This window comes from Sorex fumeus, unplaced genomic scaffold (assembly GCF_029834395.1).
Source record: "Sorex fumeus unplaced genomic scaffold, SorFum_2.1 ptg000098l, whole genome shotgun sequence".
In the NCBI taxonomy this organism is placed as follows: domain Eukaryota; kingdom Metazoa; phylum Chordata; class Mammalia; order Eulipotyphla; family Soricidae; genus Sorex; species Sorex fumeus.
In genome coordinates this window covers 14,691,394-14,718,142 of record NW_026606155.1, presented here as the reverse complement: position 1 = coordinate 14,718,142, position 26,749 = coordinate 14,691,394, and the positions used below count along the sequence as shown (strand labels likewise).

Genomic DNA, 26,749 nt, shown 5'->3' with positions numbered 1-26,749 from the left:
TTGACTCATATGATAATATGGTTTTTATCTTCCTTTAACTAATGTGGTGTATTGTGCCAATTGATTTGAGGATTTGTGAATAAGCCTTGCATTCCTAAAATAAATTGCACTTGATCAGATGTATGATTTTTTTTTATATGTTGTTGGTTTTGGTTAGCTAAGATTTTTGTTAATGATTTTTGCATCCATGTTCACCAGAGAGATTTCCCTGAAATTTTCTTTTCTTAAAGTGTCTCCGTCTGCTTTGGGCATTATGCTACCTTAGCTTCATAGATGGCAGTCTTTCAGTTGTTAATGTCATGGCTTGACCAAGCTGAAAAATTAAGAGGTTTCCTCTTGGACACAATATATTCAGACAAGAGATATGAATGGTATTTAGTGGCTAATTCAATTCATATATTTAAGTATTTGATAGTTAAGATTGTAATAAAAATCTTTTTTTAAAGCATTCTCCTTATTTTCATTTTTGGAGCACCCGGCAGTAGTGAGATCTTACTGCTAGTGGTTCTCAGGGAACCATATGTGGTGCTGGGGATCAAACTGGCTCAGTTATGTGCAAGGCAAATACCTTAATTGTACTATAGTATGACTCCTGATAAAAATGTTTCTAAAGAGATTATGTGTCAATATGGCTTGAACAAACATGATATAATAAAGTCAAGGAATGATCCACCCTGACCCACCACTCACTCCAGTAGCCAAACAAACAACAAATACATTTTAGGAGAGTTTATGGAGAAAACAAATTTTGCACAAGGTGTAAGAAACACTTTTTATATACACTCTCATTCCTGGTACTCTGGGGTTTAAAGAATGAATGCCAGTTCTCGTTCCTGTATTTGTGGTTACAAGAAAACTTGCTTCAATGGATTCTATTCATATTTTTTTTTTTGAGGAAAACAATGCATCTCCTTTTCCCCAGAGCAACTGTGATGATACTGAATTCACTTTAAATCCTGTTCTAACTGAAATTCCAAAGAAAGTTGTTTTCTTGGTGGATGCAAGCATTTCTGGACTTGTTTTCCTCCAGCTAGCTAACTCTTGGGTGTCCAGTTGCCCTTGGGATACCTCCATGCATAGCAATAAATAATCAGGTCACCATAGTGGGTGGGGCCAACAATTCCTCTGGCTTCACTAAATTCCTTAGCATAACCTCTAGCATTTAAATGTCACAGAGAGAGAGAGAGAGAGAGAGAGAGAGAGAGAGAGAGAGAGAGATTTCCCACTAATGGAAGTCTTTTTGTCCCTGATTCTACCATGTCTATAACCCCTTTGCATTTTAATTAAGGCAAATAGTACATTCCCATTCCAGGCTGAATTCCAATGGTCCTTGGCTCTTAACACACAGCTTAAAAGATAAATTCTTTTGCTTTTTTGCTTTCATCTGACACATGACTAAGAAGTTGTATAAAAGTGAAGGAATGGAAACTGACAGTGGGAAAAGGAGTATTTATTCCAAGCAGCATTTCCATCAAGCAACTGCTGTGTGTGTGTGGAGGGGGGGTGAATAGGGTGGGTGAGTGGAAGCACATATGTGTGCGTGCTTGTGTGCATGCATGCATATGGTTACACATGCACTACCCTTTCTTTCCCAGCTTCTCTTCACATGCCAGTGGTTAAGGAATAGAACAGCTGGCTAATAAGTAAAGCTCTACTTTGGGCTTTAAGGGTTGGTAATTCTGGATTCAGAATCCAGACTAGGAATGGCACTAAATGATTCCCTCTATCCATCATCCTCTCACTATTTCTCTTAGATCGTGAGCTTCTCAAAAAAGATATTCACGCATGTTAAATGAAATGCGTCAGAAAGAAAGGGACAGGCATAGAAAGATTGCACTCATCTGTGGAATATAAAGTAACAGAATGGGAGACTAACACCCAAGAGTAGTAGAGATAAGGACGGGGAGGTCTGCTCCACGGCTTGGAAACTGGCCTCACATGCTGGGGGAAAAGGCAGCTCGGATAGAGAAGGGAATACCAAGTAAAGGATGTTGGGAGGACCCATTCAGGTTGAAAGATGCGTGACTATAGACCAAACACGATGGCCGCTCAATATCTCGATTGCAACACAACACCCAAAAGGAGAGAGAATAAAAGGGTATGCCCTGCTGCTGAGATGAGGTGGAGTGGCAGGGGTGGTGGGAGGGTGCTCAGAACATTGGTGGTGGAGAATGGACACTGGTGGAGGGATGGGTAAACGATCATTGTATGACTGCAATGCAAACACAAAAGTTCGTAAGTTTGTAACTGTATCCCATGGTGATTCACTAAAAAAAAAAAAGGATATTCACAGAGAGACTGGAAACACAAGGTGCAAGGCACACATTTTTCTTATTTCTTTCTGTTTTTGCTTGGTCTTACCACTATCATTCACTCTTCTGTTTTGTGGAACAGAAGTTCTTGTTAGTGAATCCCCAAGGTAGTTAGTCTGCGTGATTGAAGTCAGTGTGGACAACTGAAGTCATCTGCACACTTTCATTCTGCATATAGGTACTTGATCTAAGGGCTGGTAACTCAAATTTACTCTCAGTTTCTTTACTAAACTGATACTCTGCACGATGTTCCATGGCTCTTGGATTCCTAACAGAGAAACATCAATTGTTTATTTCTACACAAATCAGCTTTAAGTGTTCTGGGAAACCGACTTTCAGCCACCCGCTAAAAGTTAGTGCTCCATAAATCTACAGGGGTGGGTTAAATGTTCACAGATGGAAGCAGATGGAATTATGAATGTTGGAGTCATTTTCAAGCCAAATTTTGCTTTCGCACACTTGAAAGTTGTCATTTCTTTTCTTTTTTTTTTTAGGTTGTCATTTTATGATTGGATCTCAAGCAGTATCAATAAATCTCATATTCTTAGTAAAATAATATCTGAGACATGGATGAGGCATGAGAAGCCAACCTGGGTTCCATCCTGACACCCCATGTGGAATCCCAAGTGTCACCTGGAGTGATCCCCAAGCATGGAGCCAGGAATAAGACCTGAGCACATTGAATGTTCTCCGAAAAACAAACAACAACAACAACAAAAATAGAGTTTTGTCTAAAACCAGAAAAACCAGTTATCCTGCTGCTAAGGATTTACTTGAAGAATACAGAAACTCTAAATCAGTGAGATCTATGCACCCCAAAGTTTATTGCAACATTATCTACAATAGCCAAGAAATGGATAAAACCTATGTATTCATCAATGAACAGATAAAAAAAGAGGTGGTAGGCATACATGCAATACACACACACACACACACACACACACACACACACACACACACAGAACCTGTAAACACATGAAATACTACTCATTTATTTTAAAAAACTGAAAAACTTCAGAGTTGGAGAGACAGAACAGTTGGTAGGGCATGTGTTATGCACGTAGTCCATACATGTTCAGCCATATGGTCCCCTGAGCAGCACCAGGGGTAATTCCTGAGTGTAGAGTCAGGAGTAACCTCTGAGCTTTGCAGGGTGTGAATCCTCCCAAAAAGATGTGAAATACTGCAGTTTGCAACAAAATAAATTGGCTTAGTAAAATAAATTTAAGTGAAATCAATCATATGAAGAAAGGTAAATACCAAATGGTATCACTCATATGTGGGATATAAAGAAATGAAATAAATGAACAAACAAAAACATACTCTTAGGTTGTCAGAACAAAATAGTGATTACCAGAAGGCCAAAGAGAAATGGGCAAAAGAAAAGTATGGTAAAGACTGAAAACTAGACTGGAAGATGAATATATAGTATCTAGAAATGTTGAGTTATAAGGATGTAGATGTACACATGAAACCTATGTAATGCAGTAAGTGATTTAATTTCAATGAAACAATTTATAAAACCAAGAAGCATATTACCTAAGATTATATGCACATCACACATATGTATCTTATGAAAACTCAGAAGCATACATCTCTCTTGATGCACTTGTATTCTGTAACCTTTCCCTGCTCTATATAAATGCTTAATCGGTCCAACATTGGCCATATTAGGCATTTGGTTAAGGTTAGTTCCTCGCTCCAGCCAGACTAGGAGGCCTGTCTGAACCTGTCAAGGTATCCATGCCGCCAAACATTTAATCCACTAACAGAAAAACATACAGCCTTGCTTTGGGCTAGTACATCTCCATGATAGGTAAAGGAATGTTCCCCCAAAGAGTCTACAGCCTGATCCCCAGAACCTCTGACTATGTGACCTTACAAGGCATAAAAGGAGGAGCTGGAGAAGTAGTACCACAGGTGAGGAGCATCTGACACAACATATGCTTTCTCCCCCCACCTCCCAGCTCTACCAGGAGTGATCCCTGAGAACAGAGACAAGAGTAAGCCCTGAGCACCACCAGATGTGGCCCCAAACAAACAAAAGCAAACAACAAATCAAAGGGGAATCTGTAGACATGTTTTAAGCAAAAGCCCTGAGATGGGAAGATTATCTGAGACTATCGTGCGTGACCCACTGTAGTCAGGAGGGTACTTAAAAACGGAAGGAATGAAAAATGAGAACAGGAAACATGGTTCAAGCAGCAAAGAATGCTGGAGCCATGAGCCCTTCCCTCAGCACTGCCGAGTGTGCCGTGGTGGCACCAAGCACACTTGGGAATGACCTCTAGCACTGGTAAGGAAGGGCCAGAGAGATGCTTCGTGGGCTGGAAAACATGCTTTGCAAGCATCTGGCAACAAAAAACAAAACAAAGTGGAAAGGCAGGCAGAAGTCAGTGAGAGAAAGACACAACTGCAGAAGGAAAGTGCAGAGGCAGAAAGCACCACTGGGAATAGGGGCCGCATGCCCAAGGCCACGGGCACTTTCGAGGAGCTGCAAAGGCCTTGGAGCAGGACTCTCCCCTTGAGCCTTTAGAAAGTTATGCAGCCCTCTGGCAACTTGATTTAAAACCAATGGCATTCATGTTGGACTTCTAAACTACAGATCACGATCAAGGTCATCGCGTGTTGTTCCTCGATTACCTCAAGCAGGTACCAGTAACATCTCCTTCGTCCTAGCCCTGAGATTATAAAAAATGCCACATTCAAGGCTCTTTCAGGGTTAGGAGAATGAGACCCATCATTGTTACTGGTATTTGACATACTGGGTATGCCACGGGGAGTTTGCTAGACTTTGCTGTGTGGGCAGGCTACACTTGGTAGTCTGCCAGGTTGTCAAAGCAAGAATGAGATAATAAGATGTCGTGTGGCCGCGAATGTGGCCGCATGCTTCTGAGAGCTGGATTTTGACTATAAAACTACAGCATAATAAATTAATAAATAATAGTAAGGCAATAACTGCATTTCCACCATTGTGTTGCACTTTGATTTTGGTTTTGGTTTCTGTCTTGGGGGTCCCAAATGGTGCTCAGGCAGACCCAGGACCACCTGGCCTAATTCTCGGCCAATCCAGCCAGCAATTCAGTGAGAGGGCCTGAGGATGTGGGGCAGCTCAGGGACACCCAGCCACTCCAGCAGTGCTCAAGACCTACAGGAAGGTGATGCACATGGGATCACGCAATACCGGGGAGCAAACTGGGGTCAGCCGGATGCGAGGCATGTCCCTTGATCCCTGAATGATTCCCCCCACCCTTGTTTGTTGTAATTTGTTATAGTGGCAAATAGGAAACTAATACAGTCCTAAAAGCTATCCAGACAACATTGGTGTATTTTAGTACAATAAAAAAAAATAAAAATAAATAAAACAGCCAGTTCCCCTGGCTTCAAAACGCATCCAAATAGAGCTTCAAGTCCCTTATGCAACAAAATAAGAGAATTGTAAACAATAATCCCTATACCCCTGAAGATTTAAATTCAAAAGGTCTAGGGTATGAAATTGAACGTGTTTAGATGATTCATTAGAGATGGTGAGCCACGTACTGGGCAGCATTTATTTCTACCTATTGCGAGTTTATAGCTTCAGTGCTGAGTAAATGTCTCCAATCTCTAATACTCAAATAGATACATACCCACTTTCAACCATGGGCCAAGAGTCAGGGACAGGGTAGAAGATGGAATTACCCAAGAGCACAAAAATTCTTCCCTGGGCTTATGGTAGCAGAAACAAGTGATAGAACTAAGCTGGTTGGGACCTCTGTCTGGTCTCTCCTCTATGTGCAAGTCACGTCAAATCCGGCAGCCTCAATGTCTACCAGGGAACCTCAGCCTCGGGGTGCACAGACCCAAACCGGAAGTTCCCTTGGGGCTCCCACTTGCCTACCTGTTTCTTTCTGAATAGGTGATGGTCTGGCCCACGTTGTGTCATCTTCAAACTGAACCCAGCTGCTGATGGCTGAAGCCAGGTCAGGTGGGGGCTGCTCGGGGCTCCCGGGAGGGGAGGCTGCTTCCGAGATGAGGCCCATCTTCTCTGAAGAGTCATCCTGCTCTGAATGGGAAAGGTCCTGAGAGCATCCATCCCCCACGGGGTGCTCCCCAGAGGAGCTCTCCGACGGCTCTGAGGAAGAGGACAGCCCAGGCAGATACTCTTCCGTGGCCCCTGAAACACAGCAGACACCATCATCCATCACTGCTTGGAAACAAATCCACTCTTCACCACTGTCGAGGGTGAAAGGCAAAATGCCAGTGTGAGCAAGGGCCAGGCACCGGGATTCAGAATTCCGGTGGGCAAGTGAGAAGAGCCAGCAAGCCAAAGACACAGTAAAGCAGGTAGGGCACTTGCCTTGCATGCAGCGGACCTGAGTTCAATGCCTGGCATCCTGTCTGGTCCTCCAAGCATAGCCCTGGTGACCCCTGAGCATCTCCGGGTGTGGCCCCAAACTGCTCCTCTGCATCCCCATGCCAAAAAAGAAAGAAAAAAAGAAAGGAAGGAAGGAAGAAGGGAAGGAAGAAGGAAAGAAAGAAAGAAAGAAAGAAAGAAAGAAAGAAAGAAAGAAAGAAAGGAAGGAAGGAAGGAAGGAAGGAAGGAAGGAAGGAAGGAAAAGCTATGCCCCTTTATCTGTGTTGGAGGGATATTATCCTGATCATGTATAAAAGTTACAATCCCTCCATGTCCAGAGTCAAAACCCAGGAAGCTGATACCATCCTGTCTCTGCTTCTCCCTAGTCTACTTTGAGGCTACGGAGCCACAGTGAAAATGCACTCATTCAGAGGCTGAGCAAGAAACATAGCTGATCACGGGGCCAAACAGAACTGTGAGGTCCCAGCTACATGTATACATAGGCCGAAAGGCACCAATGCAGTACTGATGACTGGCTGGCTGGGGCCCAGCGGTCCTTTCTGGAGCTTTCTATCACACACTTAACAGTCATCTGCAGTTGTCTATCACCCATTTAACAAAACAGGATTTGTTTTTTATTTTATTTATTCATTTATTTTGCTTTTGGGGTCACACCCAGCGATGCAGAGGGGTTACTTCTGGCTCTGTACTCAAGAGTTACTCCTGGCAGTGCTCAGAGGACCACATGGGATGCTGGGAATCGAACCTGGGTCGGTCGCCTGCAAGGCAAACACTCTACTCGCTGTGCCATCTCTCCAGGCCCAGGGTTTGTTTTTTTTTTAAAGATTGTATCCTAACTGTACTGGTAGTTACACCAATCTACACATGTGCTAATGCTCATCTCCTGCAAACAGAAGTGGTCAAATTTACTGGATGAGATCATTTTCGTCTTATTTTGTTTTTTTATTAATGGGACACAACCTCAGGGTCTCACCCATGCAAAGCATGCACTCCACCAGTGAGTTATATCCTAGGCCCCTGAAAACTTTCCAAAACATCAAAATACTAATATGAAAATATTTTTTCCCGTCATTAGCTGAACAAATTGGTCCTCTTGCATGTAATCAAAACAGAGCATCTGAAATAGCACCATCAGAAAAAAATGCAAGATGCTCCCCTATCCAAAGGGCTGGAGCACCAGCTCTGCATGCAAGAGTCTCAAGAGCAATAAACTCTATGACAGGGTCCAGAGCACCTCTGGGAATAACCCCCAAGCACAAAGCCAGGATAGCTGGGAGCACTGCCACGCAAACAATAAACAATAACAGTAGAAACGATAATAAAAGAGAAATAACAAAAGAAAAAATAATGCTTTAGAAAAATAGAGCCAAAACAACTTATAATAATGTGTATCTCTACCTTGCACCGTGAAAATGTGTAATTCTGACATACAATTCATATAAAAAGTGTGAATCATATGCGGAACTTGAGAATTCAGAGTGGGGCCGGAGAGGTGGTACAGCAGGGAGGATGCTTGCCTTGCACATGACCAACCCGGGTTTGAGCCCCAGCATCTCATACGGTCCCCCCAGCCCTCCAGGAATCAGTCCTGAGTGCAGAGCCAGAAGTAAGCCCTGCTGGGTGTGCCCTCCCCAAGCTCCCTGAAAAGAAAGGATCAATTCAGAGTGGCTACTTGACACTTAGAGCACATCTCAATGGAGCGAGGCACCCTCCCAGGCCTGAGCAGCCATGTGGCTACCATCCTGGATGGCAGACCCTTGAACTCCCATTTCCCGGGGCTGGAAATGAAGTGGGTTGTTTTAGTTGGTCGTGCAGCTGCTGTGGAATAGCGCTGGCAGACACAGCCACACAGATATCTCCTGTAACCCTCTTGGCCTTCCTCCCTGAGCGCCAGTCCCTAGAAGCCTTTATTCCATCTCTTTCCACGAGCATCTGATGCTTGTGAATTCATTTAATCTTCACAGCCCAGGAGAGGCAGGTACTGTTACCACCCCTACTGCATACAGGGGTAAAATAACAAAAAAAAACCCACCTAATGGCACATCACTCAGTCAAAGGGAAACCAGGTTTGAGCTGAAGCAATGCACTCTGGAGCCAGCAGCTGTTAATAATATGGGCTGAGTGCTGGGTGCTTTGTAAATATGAAGTTTATGCTCCTTGGAAGAAAGTGGGTCATGCTCTTAGTGTTTCCAGAATCCCATGTTGTGAGACCTCAAAGCTCCGAAGACCCTCCCACAAGGTTTCTCAGTGGAAGAATCATCATCTCAGAAAAGGGACAAATTGATTCTTTTTGCCAGAGTCAGATTCCCATCCAAAGAATGATGAAGTAAGTGGAAGCCTGGTAGAACAAGCTGGCCTGTTCCTTTGCCAGTGGTCTCATTTAAGGAACAAAAGCACTGTATTTATATACAAAAACTTCTTGATCTATTCGACCATAATTGGGCATTTAGGTTGTTTCCATATCTCGGCTAAGTGTGGTGATGAACATCAGTGTGTGTCTCCTACCCTTTCAAATAAACGTGTTTGTGACTTTGGGATAGATGCCAAGAAGTGGTCTCACAGGGTAGTTCTATTCCTGGTTTGGGGATAGATTTCCATATTACTGGTGACAGGTATGGTGTTGGAATCATGTGCATGAGAAACCATTATTAATACTATTGCCAGCCATCAATCTGAAGCAATTTTGAAGAGAGAGAGAGATGAAGGAAGGAAGGAAGGAAGGAAGGAAGGAAGGAAGGAAGGAAGGAAGGAAGGAAGGAAGGAAGGAAGGAAGGGAGGGAGGGAGGGAGGGAGGGAACAATCCTGGGACCGGAGTGGTAGTACAGCAGGTAGAGCCTTTGTCTTGTACATGGTCGACCTGGGTTCGATCCCCAGCATCCCATATGGTTCCCTGAGCAATACCAAGACTAATTCTTGAGTGCAGAGCCATAAGTAATCCCTGAGTGTCGCCAGATGTGATCCAAAAAATCAAAATAATAAATAAAATCTTTGGGAAAAAAAGCAAGAAAGCAGTTCTTACCCTCCGAAGGAGCAGAGAAGAGCGGCTCCTCATTGAAGGAGACCCACTCTGCCTGGTGGGCAGCAATCACAGGGTCCAAGGTCGTCATGCTAGAGGATGCTGGTCATCTTCACGCTGCTGGCTTTGGCAGACCCCCAAGCAGTATCTGGGGGAAGGTGGAGATAAGGTGGGCCTAGGGGGGTCTTGCGGAGAGCAGTACCGAGAACCCAAGCAGACCGACTCCTTTGGCCTCTGGTTAATCTGTCAAGAAGAAATATCTTTTAAAAAATAACCATAGTCATAATATCCAACCTACACAGACCCAGAGGTTTCAATATTACCCTCCAAGAAGACTGGGTAGCTTCACATTGCCTTATTCCCTTTTTCTCTTTTTATTATTTATTATTTTATTTTATTATTATATTTTTGGGATTTTTGGGGGGGGAGGGGAAATCCCCAGATTGTGTTCACCGAGTGATGCTCAGGAGGTCGTGTTGAGTTGGGCATTGAACATGAGGCACTGTGCATACCAGGTGTTCAAACTTCATAGTATTATTCTGGTCCTTCCACCCCCATTCCTGATCTGGAAATATCTTTCTATATCCAGTCTCTGTACAGGTTTTGTGGCTACTTAAAAAAGTAGCATGTTTGCCTTTGAGTTCATTTGGTAGGTAATTGTTTTTTTCTTTTTGGGTCACACCCAGCAATACACAGGGGTTACTCCTGGCTCATACACTCGGGAATTACTCCTGGCAGTTCTCGGGGGACCATATGGGATGCTGGGAATCATCGAACCCGGGTCTGCTATGTGCAAGGCAAACGCCCTACCTGCTGTGCTATTGCTCCAGGCCCAGTAGGTGATTTTTTAAAGTCTGGGAATGTTAGGTAATTTTCTCCAATGTAAATAAATGTCAATTAGTGTTCCTAGACCCAAACTAATAACTTTATGAAAGTTTATCAATTAGGAATGTAGTACTTTCAGATAGTGGGGGAAACCATTCTATCAGTCCTGTAGTATATCACATAAATTTCAGGAATTAGATTCCCATATTTCCCCAATCACTATAGTTTAGATATAGCTTTTTATATAATGTAATTCTATCATTATAAAGCAAATATTAAGACTTCAATTTTTTTCACATTCTTTTATCAAATGATGAAATGAAAGCATGTACTTTCCCATTAAATCAGTGCAAATTCTTGCCTTAGGCAGGTATCTTTTGCAAGTCTGATTTAAATCTTTGGCAGAAAACTAGAAATTCCCAGATGGTATCTCCAAGCACAGTTTACCAATGAAGAAAAATAGAAATGGAGTCATTTTGTTCATTTGGAGTAAGCATTGGGTAATGAAGATTTCAGTGAAATATGAGTTAAAGAAATACATTTCATGAGGCTGGAGAGATAGTACAGCATGTAAGAAGCTGATGTTGCATGTGACTGACCAGGTTCAATTTCTGGCACCCTATCTATCTGGTGCTTCGCCAGGAGTGATCCCTGAGCACAGATCCAGGAGAAAGCCCTGGACACTGCCAGGTGTGGCAAAAAAATTGAAAAAGAAATACATATTGCTCTCGGTAGCTTGCTGGACTCTCCAAGAGAGGCGAAGGAGTTGAACCCGGCTCAGCCAGGCTGGCTTTGTGCAAGGCAAATGCCCTACCACTGTGCTATCATTCCAGCCTTGGAAAAGAAAAGGAAAAAAAAAAGAAATGCATTTTCAATCTAGACCAATTAGAGTAAGTCAAGTCTCTACTCGTTGCAATTACATTATCTCTGTATAGGATTCTTTTAGGCTTAAAATTTTGTATGCATGGTCCAGAGCAATAGTACAGCAGGTAGGTTTTTGCCTTGCACACGACCAATCTGGGTTCAATCCCCAGTATCCCATGTGGTCTCTCTGCCCCCAAGCATCATCAGGAGTAACTTCTGAGTGCAGAGCCAGGGTAATTCCTGAGTACTGTTGGATCTGACCCAAAACGCTAAAAAAAAATTGTTTGCATTAGTAAGGATTTTCTAACACTTGAACCCAGGTTCATCTGATAATGAATTAATGAAGTATGAATGAATGCAAAAATTAATGAGCTTCCACAGAAGGCTACTATTGACTTTGAGCAATATCAAGTCTTAATAACTGAATATTTTAATATTAATATTTAACACAAAAAAGTTTAATCTACAGTCTTAGGCACACAATAAAATTAAAATGTTGTAGAAACTATCACAAGATACCATTGAAATCTATTACAAATATTATTTGCTCAAAAAGCAAAACAAATATTTAATAGCTCCTGCATCTTTTACAATTAAAACAGTTTGATTGAAAGATACTTCCTATAAGCAACTAAAGTATAAGTATGTAATGAATCTAGAATTTTTCAGACACATACTTTTATACCATTCTTCATTAGAATCAGTAGTGGTTTTAGTTGGGTAGGATACATATTAATATAATTCTTTTACAAATAATGAAAACATCTTTTTTTCTAGGTATTATAAGATTCTGAAGATATTTCCTACAGGATTCTGAGAGGAAGAATTCATACACTCTAGTATAATGACAAATTGCCTTGTTTTTTCACAGTGAAACCTATCCAGAGAACGGCCAAATAGGAGCTATTAACAAGCAAGTGTGTTTTATGCACTAAATTAGGTTGGGATAGACACAACCTTTGAACACAGGCCAAAACATTCTAATCTTTGGGTCATAGTCACAAGCCATTGTCAAGCTCCTGCAGATGTTGGTGCCACTCCATGTGGTTATGGCTAAAGGCCAAGATAAGATAGTAAAGTTGAAGAATCAGATTCCTCCTCTTCCAACAATAGAACATAAAACCAGGTCAGGCAGCAATAACAAGTCCACGATACAGTTTAAGTGCTGACACAAGCAGAGTCATAGCTCGGTGGGAAAAAACATCCTGTGATCTTGTGATGATGAACCCAGCAAAATTCAGGGATGAGTATGGGAGAAGAGTGGGGAAAGGGTAGAGGAGAAGGAAAAGTGAGAAGGCAATACAATGCCTAAGACCTTAGCCAGGCAAGTTGCTTAGCACAGCTAAGCTTAGCCAGATTGGTACTTGCCTATAGCCATACCACCCCGAATGTGTCTGATCTAAAGACCAAATAGCTCCACTCTCAGATCTTATAGGTGAGAAAACTGAGACCCAAGGAAATTAGGTACAAGCAACAGGAGGAACTGACAGAATAGGCCTGAAAGTCTCTTTGAACTTGAATGCCATACAGTTGATCTTGAAGCCTCAGTTCACTCTGCACAGTAAGAATATCAAAATTCACTGCATATTTTTAAGGATTAGGACAAAATAAACCAATTTATGAGTACTGGATGTAAACAACCTGCAACAGTGATGGTAACAAACAGATGACCTGTCAGAGGGTTAACGAGCTCAGCACCTTTCCAAACACTGTGGATGTGAGTTGTAACCATCACTGATGTCAAATGATTCTCTTGCAGTTTCTCAGTGGAAGTCTGAGAGTAGAAGGCCCCTTTCACGGAACCATTCCATTTCTGTCCCGCAGTGTGTTTTGTGATTCCCCTGTTCATTGTGAGTGCAGTTCTCTAGAGATGTGAATGGAGCAATTTAACCTTTCACAGTTACAGGTGCACTCTGGTTGTGGAACAGAATACTATGATCTGAAACTATGAGTTTTGGGAAGGAAAACTACAGATTTATCTACTCCTCCTTGGCATGACTCTCGCAGGAGCAGGTTAGAGATAATGAGATCTAAGAAATTCCAGCAGAACAAATGTGTTCACAGAGAATCCATGGCCATAGCCTTATAAAACGGACCCTAGATATCTGCCATGAAACAGCTGCCCATAAACCAGGCCTTCTACAACTTTTCCCACCCATGACCACTTTTCAGCTGAGAAACACAATACATATACGTGCTACCAATAATACTTTGAATCCATTATGCATTTGGTTTTCAGTTAATTTTTGTTTGTTGCATGTTCAGAAGCATTTTACTGCTGCCAATTTTGTTGTTGTTGTTGTTCTCCTCCATTCAGTTATACAGCTCCAGAGTATAAGAAGCTAGGCCATAAGCCCTGAGATGCCAGGCCTTGAAGAGTATAATGTTAGCAGCGGGAAACCCACAGAGAAACCCAGTCATTGTGAGGCGCGGTTCAGACTGGAATTGGCTACTCTGTAGAAACCTCACCCCATTTTTAGAATGTGAATCATAAAGACTTAGAATCATGCCAAAGTAGTATATCAGCACAGGGTTGACCAAAAGACACTAAAATTTTTATTAAAGTCCCTGGATTGATAATTCAGGGGAAAGCTTTCTTCATCTCATATTCACACTAAAATCTGGGGAGGGGGCAGGGGATCCAGAGTGATAGAACAGCAGGTAAGACGCATGCCTTGCACATGGCTGACCCAGGTTCCTTCCTGAGCATCCTACATGGTCCTCCAAACACTGCAAGGAGTGATCCCTCAATTCTGGGCCAGGAGTAACCCCTGAGCATCACTAGGTGTGGCCCCAAAACCAAAATGATAAATAAAATTGGGAAGGATGGAAAAAGATTTTCCTTAGGTCAATCTTCTACATACATTCATGAGTCCTGTGTGTCCAGAAAGGTACCTGATACTTTCTGGGACAGATCTCCGCAAGCAGTTAACAATCTAGCTGAAAAGATGGAAAAAGCAAATAGCAAATAAACAGCAAATAAGCCAAGTTCGGAAATAACTATCTCCCCATAAGACATGTCACCCTATAGCCAGAGATATGTAAAGGTTCAAACCATAGATGAGAAGGAAGTTTTTTGGGTTTCAAGGACATCCTTGGTTCTGGAGGAGTGTGAGGAGAGAATATCAGTATCTGTAGAGATAAAGGATCAGACCTTCCTGGGACTCACTTCTGTGCCCATAAAGAGCTCAATCTGATGAAATCTGAGGTGGGAAACAGGGTAAATGTGGGGAGAGAGGTTTGAGGAAACACTGGAAAACAGGAAGTTGTTGAAGGGTTACAAGTGAACAGTGACTCAAAAAAAAAAGTGCTTGGGGGAGATTTCTATTCCTCAGACTGAACTGAAAAGAAGCCGTGAGATGAGTTAACAGCCACAACAGGACAATAGTATGCCACCAAAAAGGTCTACAACAGGGCCATGTAAGAGAACTGGGTTCTCCGCCAGCAGGAACTGGGTTCATTCTAGGACCCACATGATGGGTCCATTCTAGGATGTGAGTGTATAAAGGAGAAGCAAGACAGCATCACTAGAGCTAGGCAATAAGTCAATTGCAAAAATTACAGGATCATAAAACAAAGGCAAAATACCAGCAGAAATAATGGGCAGTAAAAGAGAGTAAAAGACAAACATCGAAGCAGAAAAGCAGAAGGCAACAACATGTTAGAAAGGCTGTGTTCAAAGGCACATCTAGTTGACAGTGAGTTAAGATCTTATTCAAAGAGGATGAGTCTTGAGTGCACAGGAAATAGGGGTTTGGAACACTGAAAGCTTGAAATTTCAGAATAAATTTGAACTCTTGGAACTCCTACCCTTTCCATCCCACTGCCAACACCGGGGTTCAGTTCCTCATTGTCTCTCATTCAGGTAATTATTAGTCTCTTACTGCTGTCTCCCTGCCTTCAGTATTATCCCCCTCAAACCAATTTCTCATTTTATTATGACATAGTGGTCCTCTTAAAACCTGAAAACTCCCACTGCACTGCTTAAAAGATCTTCCTCCAGGGAAAAATAGTACAGAGGTTAAGGAACTTGTCTTGCATGAGGACAGCCCCAGTTAGATTCCTAGTACCACATACAGTCCTCTGGGCATGCCAGGAGAGATCCCTGAGCACATGCCAGGAATATGCCCTGATTATCACTGGGTGGTGGCACAAAGAGAGACAGAGAGAGAGAGAGAGAGAGAGAGAGAGAGAGAGATAAAAAAGAACCCTTCTTTCGAGGGATAGACATAGAAAGATTGCATTCATTTGGATAACATCGCTGTCACTGTCCTCCCATTGTTCATCGATTTGCTCGAGCAGGCCCAGTAATGTCTCCATTGTGACAATTGTTACTGTGTTTGGCATATTGAATACGTCATGAGTAGCTTGCCAGGCTTTGCCGTGTGGAAGAGATACTCTCGGTAGCTTGCCAGGCTCTCCAAGAGGGGAGGAGGAACCGAACTCGGGTCGGCCATATTGGTCGCTTGCAAGGCAAACGCCCTACCCACTGTGCTATCGCTCCAGCCCTTGGGTAACATTAAGTAACAAAATAAGAGACTAACACCCAAGAACATCTGTGATAAATACCAGGAAGTTCACTCCATGGCTTCGAGGCCAGCTGCACACTCTAGGGGTAAAGGCTAGATTTATTTTTTTATTTTTTTATTTATTTTATTTTATTTTTTATTATTTTATTCATTATTTCTGCTGGTATTTTGCCTTTGTTTTATGATCCTGTAATTTTTGCAATTGACTTATTGCCTAGCTCTAGTGATGCTGTCTTGCTTCTCCTTTATACACTCACATCCTAGAATGGACCCAGTTCCTGCTGGCGGAGAACCCAGTTCTCTTACATGGCCCTGTTGTAGACCTTTTTGGTGGCATACTATTGTCCTGTTGTGGCTGTTAACTCATCTCATGGCTTCTTTTCAGTTCAGTCTGAGGAATAGAAATCTCCCCCAAGCACTTTCTTTTTGAGTCACTGTTCACTTGTGACTAGATGGAGAAGGGAGCACCAAATAAAGGGTACTGGGAAGATACGCCCAGGACGGGAGATGCATGCTGAAAGTAGACTCTAGACCGAACATGATTGTCACCCAATGCCTCTTCTGCAAACCACAGCACCCAAAAGGAGAGAACAAAAGGGAGTGCCCTGCCACAGAGGTAGGGTGGGATGGGGGATGTGGGGGTGGGAGGGATACTGGAATTGGTAGGGGTGGAGAATGGGCACTGGTGGTGGGATGGGTACTCGATCATTGTATAACTGAAACCCAAGCACAGAAACTGGTAAGTCTACAACTGTATCTCATGGTGTTTCACTAATAAAAAAAAAAAAAGAAAAGAAAAAAACATCAAAAAATAATTAAAAAAAAAACAACCTTCTTTCAATGGCTCCTCTGGCCATTTCTCCTTAAGTTAGTTAGAACCATCTTCTGCTATTTGCAACCCTAAACTTTATTTTAAATGTCTTTTCTTAGAACTAATCCTACATGAAATCAATGTATGTTAATTTTTAATTTTGGAAAAACTCAGTCATTACTTCTTTAAATTCATTTTTTGCAGATATTTGTAACACTTACAGCTATGACCCAAGTTTAGCCTTCTTTTTGGGGGTGAGGTAAATAAAGTCACACTGTAACAAAAATACAACCATTTAGTTTTAAAAACCCTTTGTTTTATTTTTTTATTCACTGTGTCTTTTCTGGATGTTTGAGATGTTAGTAAGCTATTAAGGATATCTTTCCTCTACCATTAGACTGGACCACAATGACCCTATTATTGCATGACAGGGATATCTGTGTCCAGTCTCAATGATGATGGACCTATTACGGCAAATCTGATATGACTGTAATCAGTACATTGACAAAAATGACCTGAGTACACCCCAACACACTTCTTCTGTGCCCCCCCCCACCTTTCACCATGCAATACTCTCTCCTCTCTAGTGCCCTACTATCCTGAAGATTCCAGTGGCTTCTATTGCTCAAACTCTGACCTGTTTCCTTAGCTTACCAGGAATGCTGTGCTCAGCTTCTCTCCAGTTTTTTGTGTTAAGCCAGGAAACTCCCCTGGATGAGAGCCAACAGGATCTTGGGCTCACCTCATGAAATTTTCCTTCTTTCAAAATTGGAATACTGTGCTTTCTATTGGCCAACACCTGAAAATAGTTGCCTCATATACTCTGCTTGGTTCTGTGGTTATTACCTGCAGAAACCACTGGAAGTGTGTTACCAATTATAGCATGAATTTAATGTCCTTTCCTGAAAGATTTATTATTACTCTGATTTATTTTTGTTGTTGTAGTTGGGTTTTTTTTTTTTTTTTGCTTTTTGGGTCACACCCAGCGATGCTCAGGGGTTGCTCCTGGCTCTGCATTCAGGAATTATTCCTGGCAGTGCTCGAGGAACCATATGGGATGCTGAGAACTGAACCCGGGTTGGCCACGTGCAAGGCAAACGCCCTACCTGCTGTGTTATTTCTCCAGCCCTCCTGTTTATTTTTTTAAGAAAAGAAAAAAGGGATGTCAAGATTTATGTAAATCACAGCGATTTTTCTATTAATACCTTAAAGGTAAGGTAAAGGTAAAGGCCCTCCCGTTGATCGTCGATTTGCTCGAGCGGGCCCAGTAACGTCTCCACTGGAGACTTTGTTGTTACTGTGTCTGGCATATCGAATACTCTCGGTAGCTTGCCGGGCTCTCCGAGAGGGGCGGAGGAATCGAACTGGGGTCGGCCATGTTGGCCGCTTGTAAGGCAAATGCCCTACAGCTGTGCTATCGCTCCAGCCCTTAGAAATATTAATAACAAATTTTGTAGAACTTTCATCAATCACCTTCACAGTTTTATAGTGCCATATAAATTCATTCCATCCATTCAAAGCTAGACTTTAATTTATTAGGCTAGCTAGGTTATTTCATTCCATAATTCTTGCTTTGCTAGTGATTCCATCAAAGTTGCTTAAATCTGAGTATATAGCTATCTTCCTCCAATACTTCTTTGTCATATTACTCAACTTGATGCCTACTTACAAATTTTAGCATCTACTTCTAGGTTTGGGGGCTAGCAATTGCTGTGCAGTTGTTTGGGGTTTGTGCAGAAACACGTTAAACAATATCCTAGTACCGACTCCAAACCTCAAAGTAAGGCCTCAATTCTTTCCTGATTAAATACTAGCATATAAAGGAGAAATGGAAAACTGGGGGGAAATAAATAATGGGGAAAATTGGATTGGGTGGATTCTATGTATTTCCATATTTTTAATGGCCTTGAGCCACTTTACTGAACTCAAACTACATACTAAGAATTGCACAGTACAAAGATATAAAATATCAAGTATGATTTTATACACTGAGATGTCTATCACAGTGGGCTAAAGAAATCACAAATGTATAATCAGGAAGTTAAAGTAACTTCGCTACTTCCTTCATAAATTCTCAGAATAAACAAGCCTGGAAGGCTCGATTACCCTACAATGACCTAAATCAGATTAAGGACTCAAAGTACTTCTTCTCTTCCTTCTTCAAATTCTTTTTTTTGATTATGAGAACAGACTTTAGGTTGACAGAACCAGAACAGTATTCATTAAGAACACACACACACACACACACACACACACACACACACACACACATCTTTTAATTAACAGATGCCCTGACATTCCTTAAGGGGGGGAGGTGAGAGCCCCTGCTCATTTGCTCTTTCTATCATTTTGCCATTCTTTCTCTCATTCTTTACCCTCTTAATCACACCCTCTGACGTTTTTTGCTGTGGTTGCACATGCGTGGTTGTGGTGCTCACTGGGGATGGGATAATACACTTGAGTTGCAGAGCTTGCACACACGCCCACAAAGATGGCACATCTACTGTGGTACTGTGGTACAGGGGATCGCAAAGAGCGGACCAGCCAGAACCACGCCTGGCCCGTCAGCTGGTGCTAGGAGTCGAAGATGCAGTGCTTTACTTCTGAGGCATATTCCCCAGGTCTTAAATATTTCAGTCGTTCAAAGTAGGAGACCCATCATTCTTCTCTCGTTCGGGTACTGGCGAACAGAAGGAATACCTTGATGTCAACTCAAACGTGCTCGAGAAAGAAGTCCAAAAGAAACAGGTCACATGTGAACGTTCCATATTTTATAATAATTTTCCATAAGCTAACTTCCCCCCCAGACCTCTCTTTGAATAATGCAGAGTCTGAAATCCATTATCCCTAAATATGTTTTTGTCCTTCTAATCACATGATTGATGTGTGAAAAAACATAGAAATAAATATAAGCATGTATTTGTACGTACATGCATATGTGCATATTCAAGGTTATAGTTACATATATTTTGTTATGTAATTGTTCTTCAAAGCAAAAAAAAATTCTGAGACTGTGCTATTCAACGACTCCACGGCTCCACATTCAGAGCCAGAGACTTATGTCACACTTGGCTTGCAAAGCAGGCTGCCTCTGCTCTTTACTGCATTCCTGGGGCAGTGTCCCTGAATGACATCCCCAGGTACTTGAACAGTGGGTCACGTTCGGTGAATAACCCTGCTAGAGGTCAGGCTTGAAAGTGTACAGAACACTTTCTAGTACCTTAAGCTCTTTAGAAAGTCCTGACTTGTGCCATCTTGGTTAAATCTTCTTGGCTCACTTCAATGTCACATGGCAATACTAATGTTTTGCCTGTGTGAAAGAGGGTTGGTATCAATCATTTCTTTTCAACAATATTTTAGAACCATGAGTCTATCACTTCAGAAGTTCCATCAGGAAACTGATAGTTTTCTTTAGGAATCTTTAGGGGTATTTTGGGGTTCTCATAGTGGCCAAATTTCCTGGAGTAGTTCTAAGATGTTCCAAGAAATAAACTGTAACATTTTACAAAGTTAAGATTCCTAATCTAAGTTTTGAGATTATAAAATATTAAAAAAGGTATACATACTTATATCCATGTCTCAGAATCAATTAAACATATACATTACACCAAACAGCTAAAAACAATTATAGTGACTATATATTTTCAGAATGCAAAGAACTTCATAGAGTATTTCATTTTAACAATAATTCTGAGATAAGTAAAACATAGTTTTCTCATTTGATAGGTAAAGGAACTGGGCCAGATAAGTTGCTTGACTAGTCTAAGATGATCACACAGCTAATCCTAATAGTGAAAGGACATATTCACAACTCTCCAACTCTAGATACTGCCTTTCACCCTACGCCATTATTCTGCCTTGCAGAAAACAGATATAAATAACAGATATGTTAGCTGTGTCTCCATCATCCATTTCTTCTCATTTTCCAGCACTAAAAGTAGTTTCTTATTAGTTGACAACACAATTCCTATCCCTGCTCTCCCAGCCTCCCATGTACCACAGGGGACCACTTCACCAAAATCCGGCGGTGAAGCATGAATGGAGGTATTATGAGAAATAAAGTTCTAGGGAAATATTTTTATTTTACTTTGTATCCCCAATATTCTTCATGCAACTCTAAACCTTTTCACATTCTCTTTCTTTCCTATCTTGAAAAAGGTCATGATGGACAAAGACAGAGTTACTAAGAAAACCTAAGAAAATCAATCATTGTCACTAATTTCACTGAGCCACTGAATTAGTATCCATAATCATTCATTTTTTATACAAAAATGTTCAAGCTTTTAGAATCAAGTTTTCTGAAATATACAAGTAACAGCAATTTTTAAAAAAATTTTTATTAGTGAGACACCATGAGGTACAGTTGTAGACTTACAAATTTTTGTGCTTGGGTTTCAACTATAAAAGGTAAAGGTAAAGGCCCTCCCGTTGATCGTCGATTTGCTCGAGTGGGCCCAGTAACGTCTCCATTGGAGACTTTGTCGTTACTGTGTTTGGCATATTGAATACTCTCGGTAGCTTGCCGGGCTCTCTGAGAGGGGCGGAGGAATTGAACTCGGGTCGGCCATGGTTTCAATTATACAATGATCAAATATCCATCCCTCCACCAGTGCCCATTTTGCACCACCACGGATCCCAGTATCCCTCCCACCCCCCACCCCCCCCATCCCACCCTGCCTCTGTGGCAGGGCATTCCCTTTTGTTCTCTCTCTCCTATTTGCTCCAAGGCTTGGAGTCCAGCCACACATGCTAGGGGAAAAGGGAGATCAGATAGAGAAGGGAGCACCAAATAAAGGTTGTTGGGAGGATCCTCCCAGGATGGGAGAAGCATGCTGAATGTAGACTATAGACCAAAAGTGACAGCAATTTTGACTGAGAGGAGTGATAAACTGTGAGGGCAAAACCGATGCCATGACAGGCTGCAACTAACATTAAGTCTCAGCGAGGTCTCAGTTTCTGTTTCCCCAAAGCAGGACTTGCAGTTTCTGGTAAACTCCCAGTTGTGTAATGTGCCTAGATAAGGAATTGGGCAGTTGGATCTGGCCGGTCATAAAGGGTCACTGTACCCTCCTTAGAAACTGTTGCTAACCAATGTCTAATTGCTGGCCACCATTGTAGTAGGGCCGATGCTGAAACTAGATCAGCATATAAATTGCTTCTTAACTCTGAACCCTATATAAACTGCTTGTGATTTGGAATCAGGGTCCTTGTCAAGATTTCACTGTGTTGGATGAGACTTGGACCCGAGCTCGAGCTAGCACTGGCTTGGGCTAGTAATAAAGTTCCTTAGCTTTTGCATTATCGTGCGTGGACTTGGTCTCTCTGCAACTGGGGATCTGAAACTTGGGCACAACAAAACTATACAAGCAGAATTCTAGAACGACTTCCGGGATCCCCACATCCTACAGTTAACTCTCATGATTATGTCATACCATAGGAAATTAGGGATTCTGCAATGTAATTAAGGTTACTGACAAACTGACCTTAAGAGAGGGTGTTTCTCCTTGTGGGCCTAACCTAATCAATGAACCCTTTGAAATCAAGAGTTTTCTTGGGCTGGTAGCAGAAGAGGAAGTTAGAAATTCAAAGGAGTGACATCCCCATTGCAGAGATAGAGCCGGCCACAGGGTAAGAACTTAGCCTTGGCAAGATCTGAAGAGTACTCAAGGCAGAGGAAATGAAAGACAGAATTTTAGATGAGAAAAATATGAACAAATAAAAACAAGAAAAAAAATTTAACTGGCTGTAAAATGGACAAAGGGGGCTAGAGCACGTGAGGAAATCATAAAGGTACACGGGTTTCAGAAATATGGGGTCTTGCAAGTCATATTTATATACTCATGTATATTCGAAGCATAGTGAAAAAAGCCAGTTCAAGTTCCAAATAGAAGAAACTGAGCTCAATTTGTCTTTTCAGAAGCTGAAAAAAAGAACAGATTGGAACAGGAAAAAGTGTACCAGAGAGAACAATTAGAAGACTCATAATACTGATGCAAAAAGATAACAATGATGAGGGTCTGAAACAATTCAAACATCCATCAATGGATGAGTAAACAAGCCTGGAATGTTCAAACAAAGAAATACTATTCAGCCTTTAAAAGGAAGGAATTTCTGACACATGGATGAACCTCGAGGACATCATGCTAAGTGACATAAGTCAGTCACAAAACCATAAATACCAGATTCCACTTACAAGACACTTAGGCAATGAAATTCACAGGGACAGATGGAATGGCACTGCCAGGATCTGGGGGATGGGGGATAATGAGGACTTATTATTTAATGGGCGTAGAGTTTCAGTTCTGAAAGATAAAATCTTTAGAGAGGAACAATGTTCACATTACAAAAAAATATTGATGTTGGGACTGAAGAGATAGTACAGGGGGTAGGGCACTTGCCTTGCATACAGCCAACCAGGGTTCCATTCCAGGCACCCCAGAAGGAGTGATTTCCTGAGCCCTGGACCAGGAGTAATCCCTGAGCACTGTCGGGTATGATACACCCCCCCAAAAAAAAATTAAAGTTAAATTCAGTGGCATTTAACATCACTGAATCAATTTTTTTTTTAATGGTTAAGATGGGGACCAGGTGGACAGCACAGGGCTTGGGGCCTGTGGAGTTCTGGTCTGATCCTCAGCACCACACAGGTCCTCTGAGTACCACCAGGGAGGTCCTGGTTGTCCCCAGCACCACAAGGCCAGAGCAACTGCAAGTCCTCAGGCCCTGGCTGGCCAACAATTCCTGGAAGTGGCCCCTCTACTCCCTGAGCATCAGCTGGGAAACCTTCCAAATTTCTTTAAACTTAAAAAAATCAAAATTACTTAGATCATGAATATAAATTTATGTTATGTGTACTTTAACACAATTTTATTTATTCTATTTATTTATTTATTTTTTGCGTCACACCTGGCAATGCACAGGGGTTACTCCCGGCTCTGCACTCAGGAGTTATTCCTGGCGGTGCTCAGGGGACCATATGAGATGCTGGGAATAGAACCCGGGTCGGCCGCGTGCAAGGCAAACGCCCTACACACTGTGCTATCTCTCCAGCCCCTAACACAATTTTAACTTATTTTGGTGCATATCCTCACAGCCATGCTCCCCACTGTGCCGCTCCATCCAAGCCCCAAGCCCCGAGATTCCAAGCAGGAAGCAAGAGGATGGTGCCCAAGTTAGGGGGTGCTGCCAGGCTGTGCCCTCTATACCCAGCCATGCAGGGGGCAGAGACCAGGCAGGACTCTCTCAAGTTATGGCCTCTTGAAAAACAGAACAGGAATTTGGAGTGGGGCTTTCTTTTACGAGATTGTCTGGAAAAGAAGGAGAGGGAGGGAGAAGGGAATGGAAGGGAAAGGAAGGGCAGGGGAGAAGGAAGGGAGGGACTTTGGTGCTAAGGAACTGAGTGAACTTGGAGATGGCAGCAGGAGAGGGGTGTGCAAGTTCTAACAAGAGCAGGAATTCCCTAAAAGCCCGGGCGATTTTCCCATGCCGAATGGTTGTTTAATGAGGCAATGTGGGTGAGAGCACTCCGTAGCCTGCAGCACCTTGTTTGAAAAATACCTGGGTACCTGTCAATCAAGAAACAGATGGTGAAAGGGTTAAGGACCGTGGGACCAAGCCAGGGGCTTTGGAGATTCACTGGAGGTCACCAAGCATCTTGTCTGAGGCTGAGCGGGTGCCAAAGGCATGGGGGAAAGAAGCAGCCAACACCGCTGCCTGCTCTATGAACGATGATGCCCAGAGACCCACAGTCACGCTCCTCACCTCGGTCCTGAGCCCTCTATGAGCCGCACGCGTTTGCACATCACCTCCAGTCTCCTCCCACCAGTTATCTGAGGTCACCATTATCAGTAGCAGCATCAGTCCAGAGAAGACAAAAGCTAAGGCCACAGAGGGCAAAGGGATTCTCTCCTGGTCAGAAAACCAGTAAACGGAGATGCTGGGATTCCATTCCGCAAATGGCTATTCTCTGACTTCAGAGGCTAGTCTCTCTCTCTTTTTTTTTTTTTTTTGGTTTGGTGTTTTGGTCACGCCCAGTGGTACTCAGGGCTTACTCCTGGCTCTGCATTCAGGGATCACCCCTGACTTGGTGGACCATATGGGGTTCTAGGGATCAAGCGTGGATCGCTGCAAGCAAGGCAGTGCCCTACGCACTGTATTATCAGAGACAATTTTTTGACTCGTTTGTTCAACCAAACAACAGCCATGAAGAGTCGACAATGCTACATGCAAGGGATGAAGAAGGGAAAATTTCGGGAGAAAAGCAGTGCCTTCAAGCTCAGATAGAGAAGGGAGCACCAAATAAAGAGTGTTGGGAGGATCCTCCCAGGATGGGAGAAGCACGCTGAAAGTAGACTATAGACCAAACATGATTGCCACTGAATGCCTCTTTTGCAAAACACAACACCCAAAAGGAGAGAGAGAACAAAGGGGAATGCCCTGCCACAGAGGTAGGGTGGGATACTGGGATCCGTGGCGGTGGAGAATGGGCACTGGTGGAGGGATGGGTATTTGATCATTGTATAATTGAAACCCAAGCACAAAATTTGTAAGTCTACAACTGTACCTCATGGTGTCTCACCAATTAAAATTAAAAAAAAAAAAAAGCAGTGCCTTCACGCCCCCAAGGGCTTCAAAAATTACCAAAAAACAAAGCACACATTTAGTCATAGAAACACAGGAAAAGGGTTGAAACCTGTGGCTCTTACAACTTTCCATCACGTTCCATAAACAAAGCACAGAGGCCGACAGATGCCAGTTCAGCCCCACAGTAACCTTGCATGGAGCAAAAGTAGATTATCTGGTGGGCTTCTATGTGGATGAGTATGGAAGTATACATTAATGAGTTTTATTTTGTTGAATCCAAATACACCCACCAAATCATAATATTTACTTAACCCTTAAAGGCTTTAATCCATTGGGAATCTCAGGAAAGGGAAAGAACATTGATCTCTACCACCTGTAAGAGGCCCTGAGAAATTTATGCTTAGAGCACTTAAGAGACATCTTCTGAATGACGGCTAACAGTGGGGAGCATGGCTACAAGGATATGCACCAAATCAGGGTGTTTTTATCTGTCTAATGCTCAGGTTCAGTATAGCTTCTTGTCAGCACAGGTGACTGTGGTGGATAATCAAGAGGTGCGGGGAGGGGGTTGAGAGGAAGCCCAAGAAGCTATACTGAACCTGGGTATTCGAAAGATGACCGGGGGTATGGTGCCGCCAGCAGGTCAATCTGTACCTGTGAGGTGAGTGCATCAGCAGCCTCATGGCGCCTTCAGACTTCCAGATACCCCAAAATTGCTGCTGTGCCTTTGGTTTGACCCCAAAAACTTGGGGCAAAGTTTACCAAGAAAGTAAACGGCCAAAAGTTAGGTATGTGGGAAACACACCCACAAACCACCTCCGGCTCAGCTATATAATTGGAGGAAAGGCCTCTTTGGTTCCTGATTGAACTGCTTAATGGACATGATCCCAGAGACTCAGAAACGAATCTCAGAACCCAGTGGCTTTTGGCAGAAGAGCATCTGGTCTCTACAGTAGGCTACCGGTGCTGGGCCAACCAAGGTGGGAATAGGTTTCGTGCCTTGGCCTGTTCCCCATGGCGGCCACTGGGGAGGACACTAAATAGTCACATTTGGGCCCCCAGTGACGAGACACACAGGGCCTCATGGGATGGGAGTGGAGTTGGGCTCGTCCTCCCCACCCCAACGCGACCCCAAGTCATCGCCCACAAATGGCCTCTCTGGCTCCTGATCACGCTGCTTAACGGCCGTGATCCCAGAGACTCAGAAACAAATCTCAAAACCCAGTGGCTTTTGGCAGAAATGCATCTGGACGACACAGTACGTTACTGTCGCCAGGCCACCCCAGGGAGGAAAGGGTGTTGTCCCTCTGCCTGCTCCCTCTTGGCGACTTGGTGGCTGTCATCCTCCAGAGGCCATTGGACAGTCAGGCTTGGGCCCGCAGTGACAAAACTTGTTGGGCCTCACGGGATGGGGGGAGGGGGGAGCCGGGCCTGTCCTCCCCACCCCAACGA

General features: G+C 42.9%; 1 protein-coding gene across 1 annotated transcript in view; it reads right to left on the bottom strand.

The window, feature by feature from the left end:
* STON2 (stonin 2) overlaps nucleotides 1–26,749 on the bottom strand; it is a 189,596-nt gene that overhangs the window by 136,117 nt on the left and 26,730 nt on the right. Inside the window, exons 2-3 of the mRNA XM_056134453.1 lie at nucleotides 9,689–9,928; nucleotides 6,193–6,468 (exon numbers count right to left, since the gene is read on the bottom strand). Coding sequence (XP_055990428.1) covers nucleotides 6,193–6,468; nucleotides 9,689–9,776 — 364 coding nt within the window. The 5' untranslated portion in view covers nucleotides 9,777–9,928. The remainder of the gene's footprint in view (nucleotides 1–6,192; nucleotides 6,469–9,688; nucleotides 9,929–26,749) is intronic.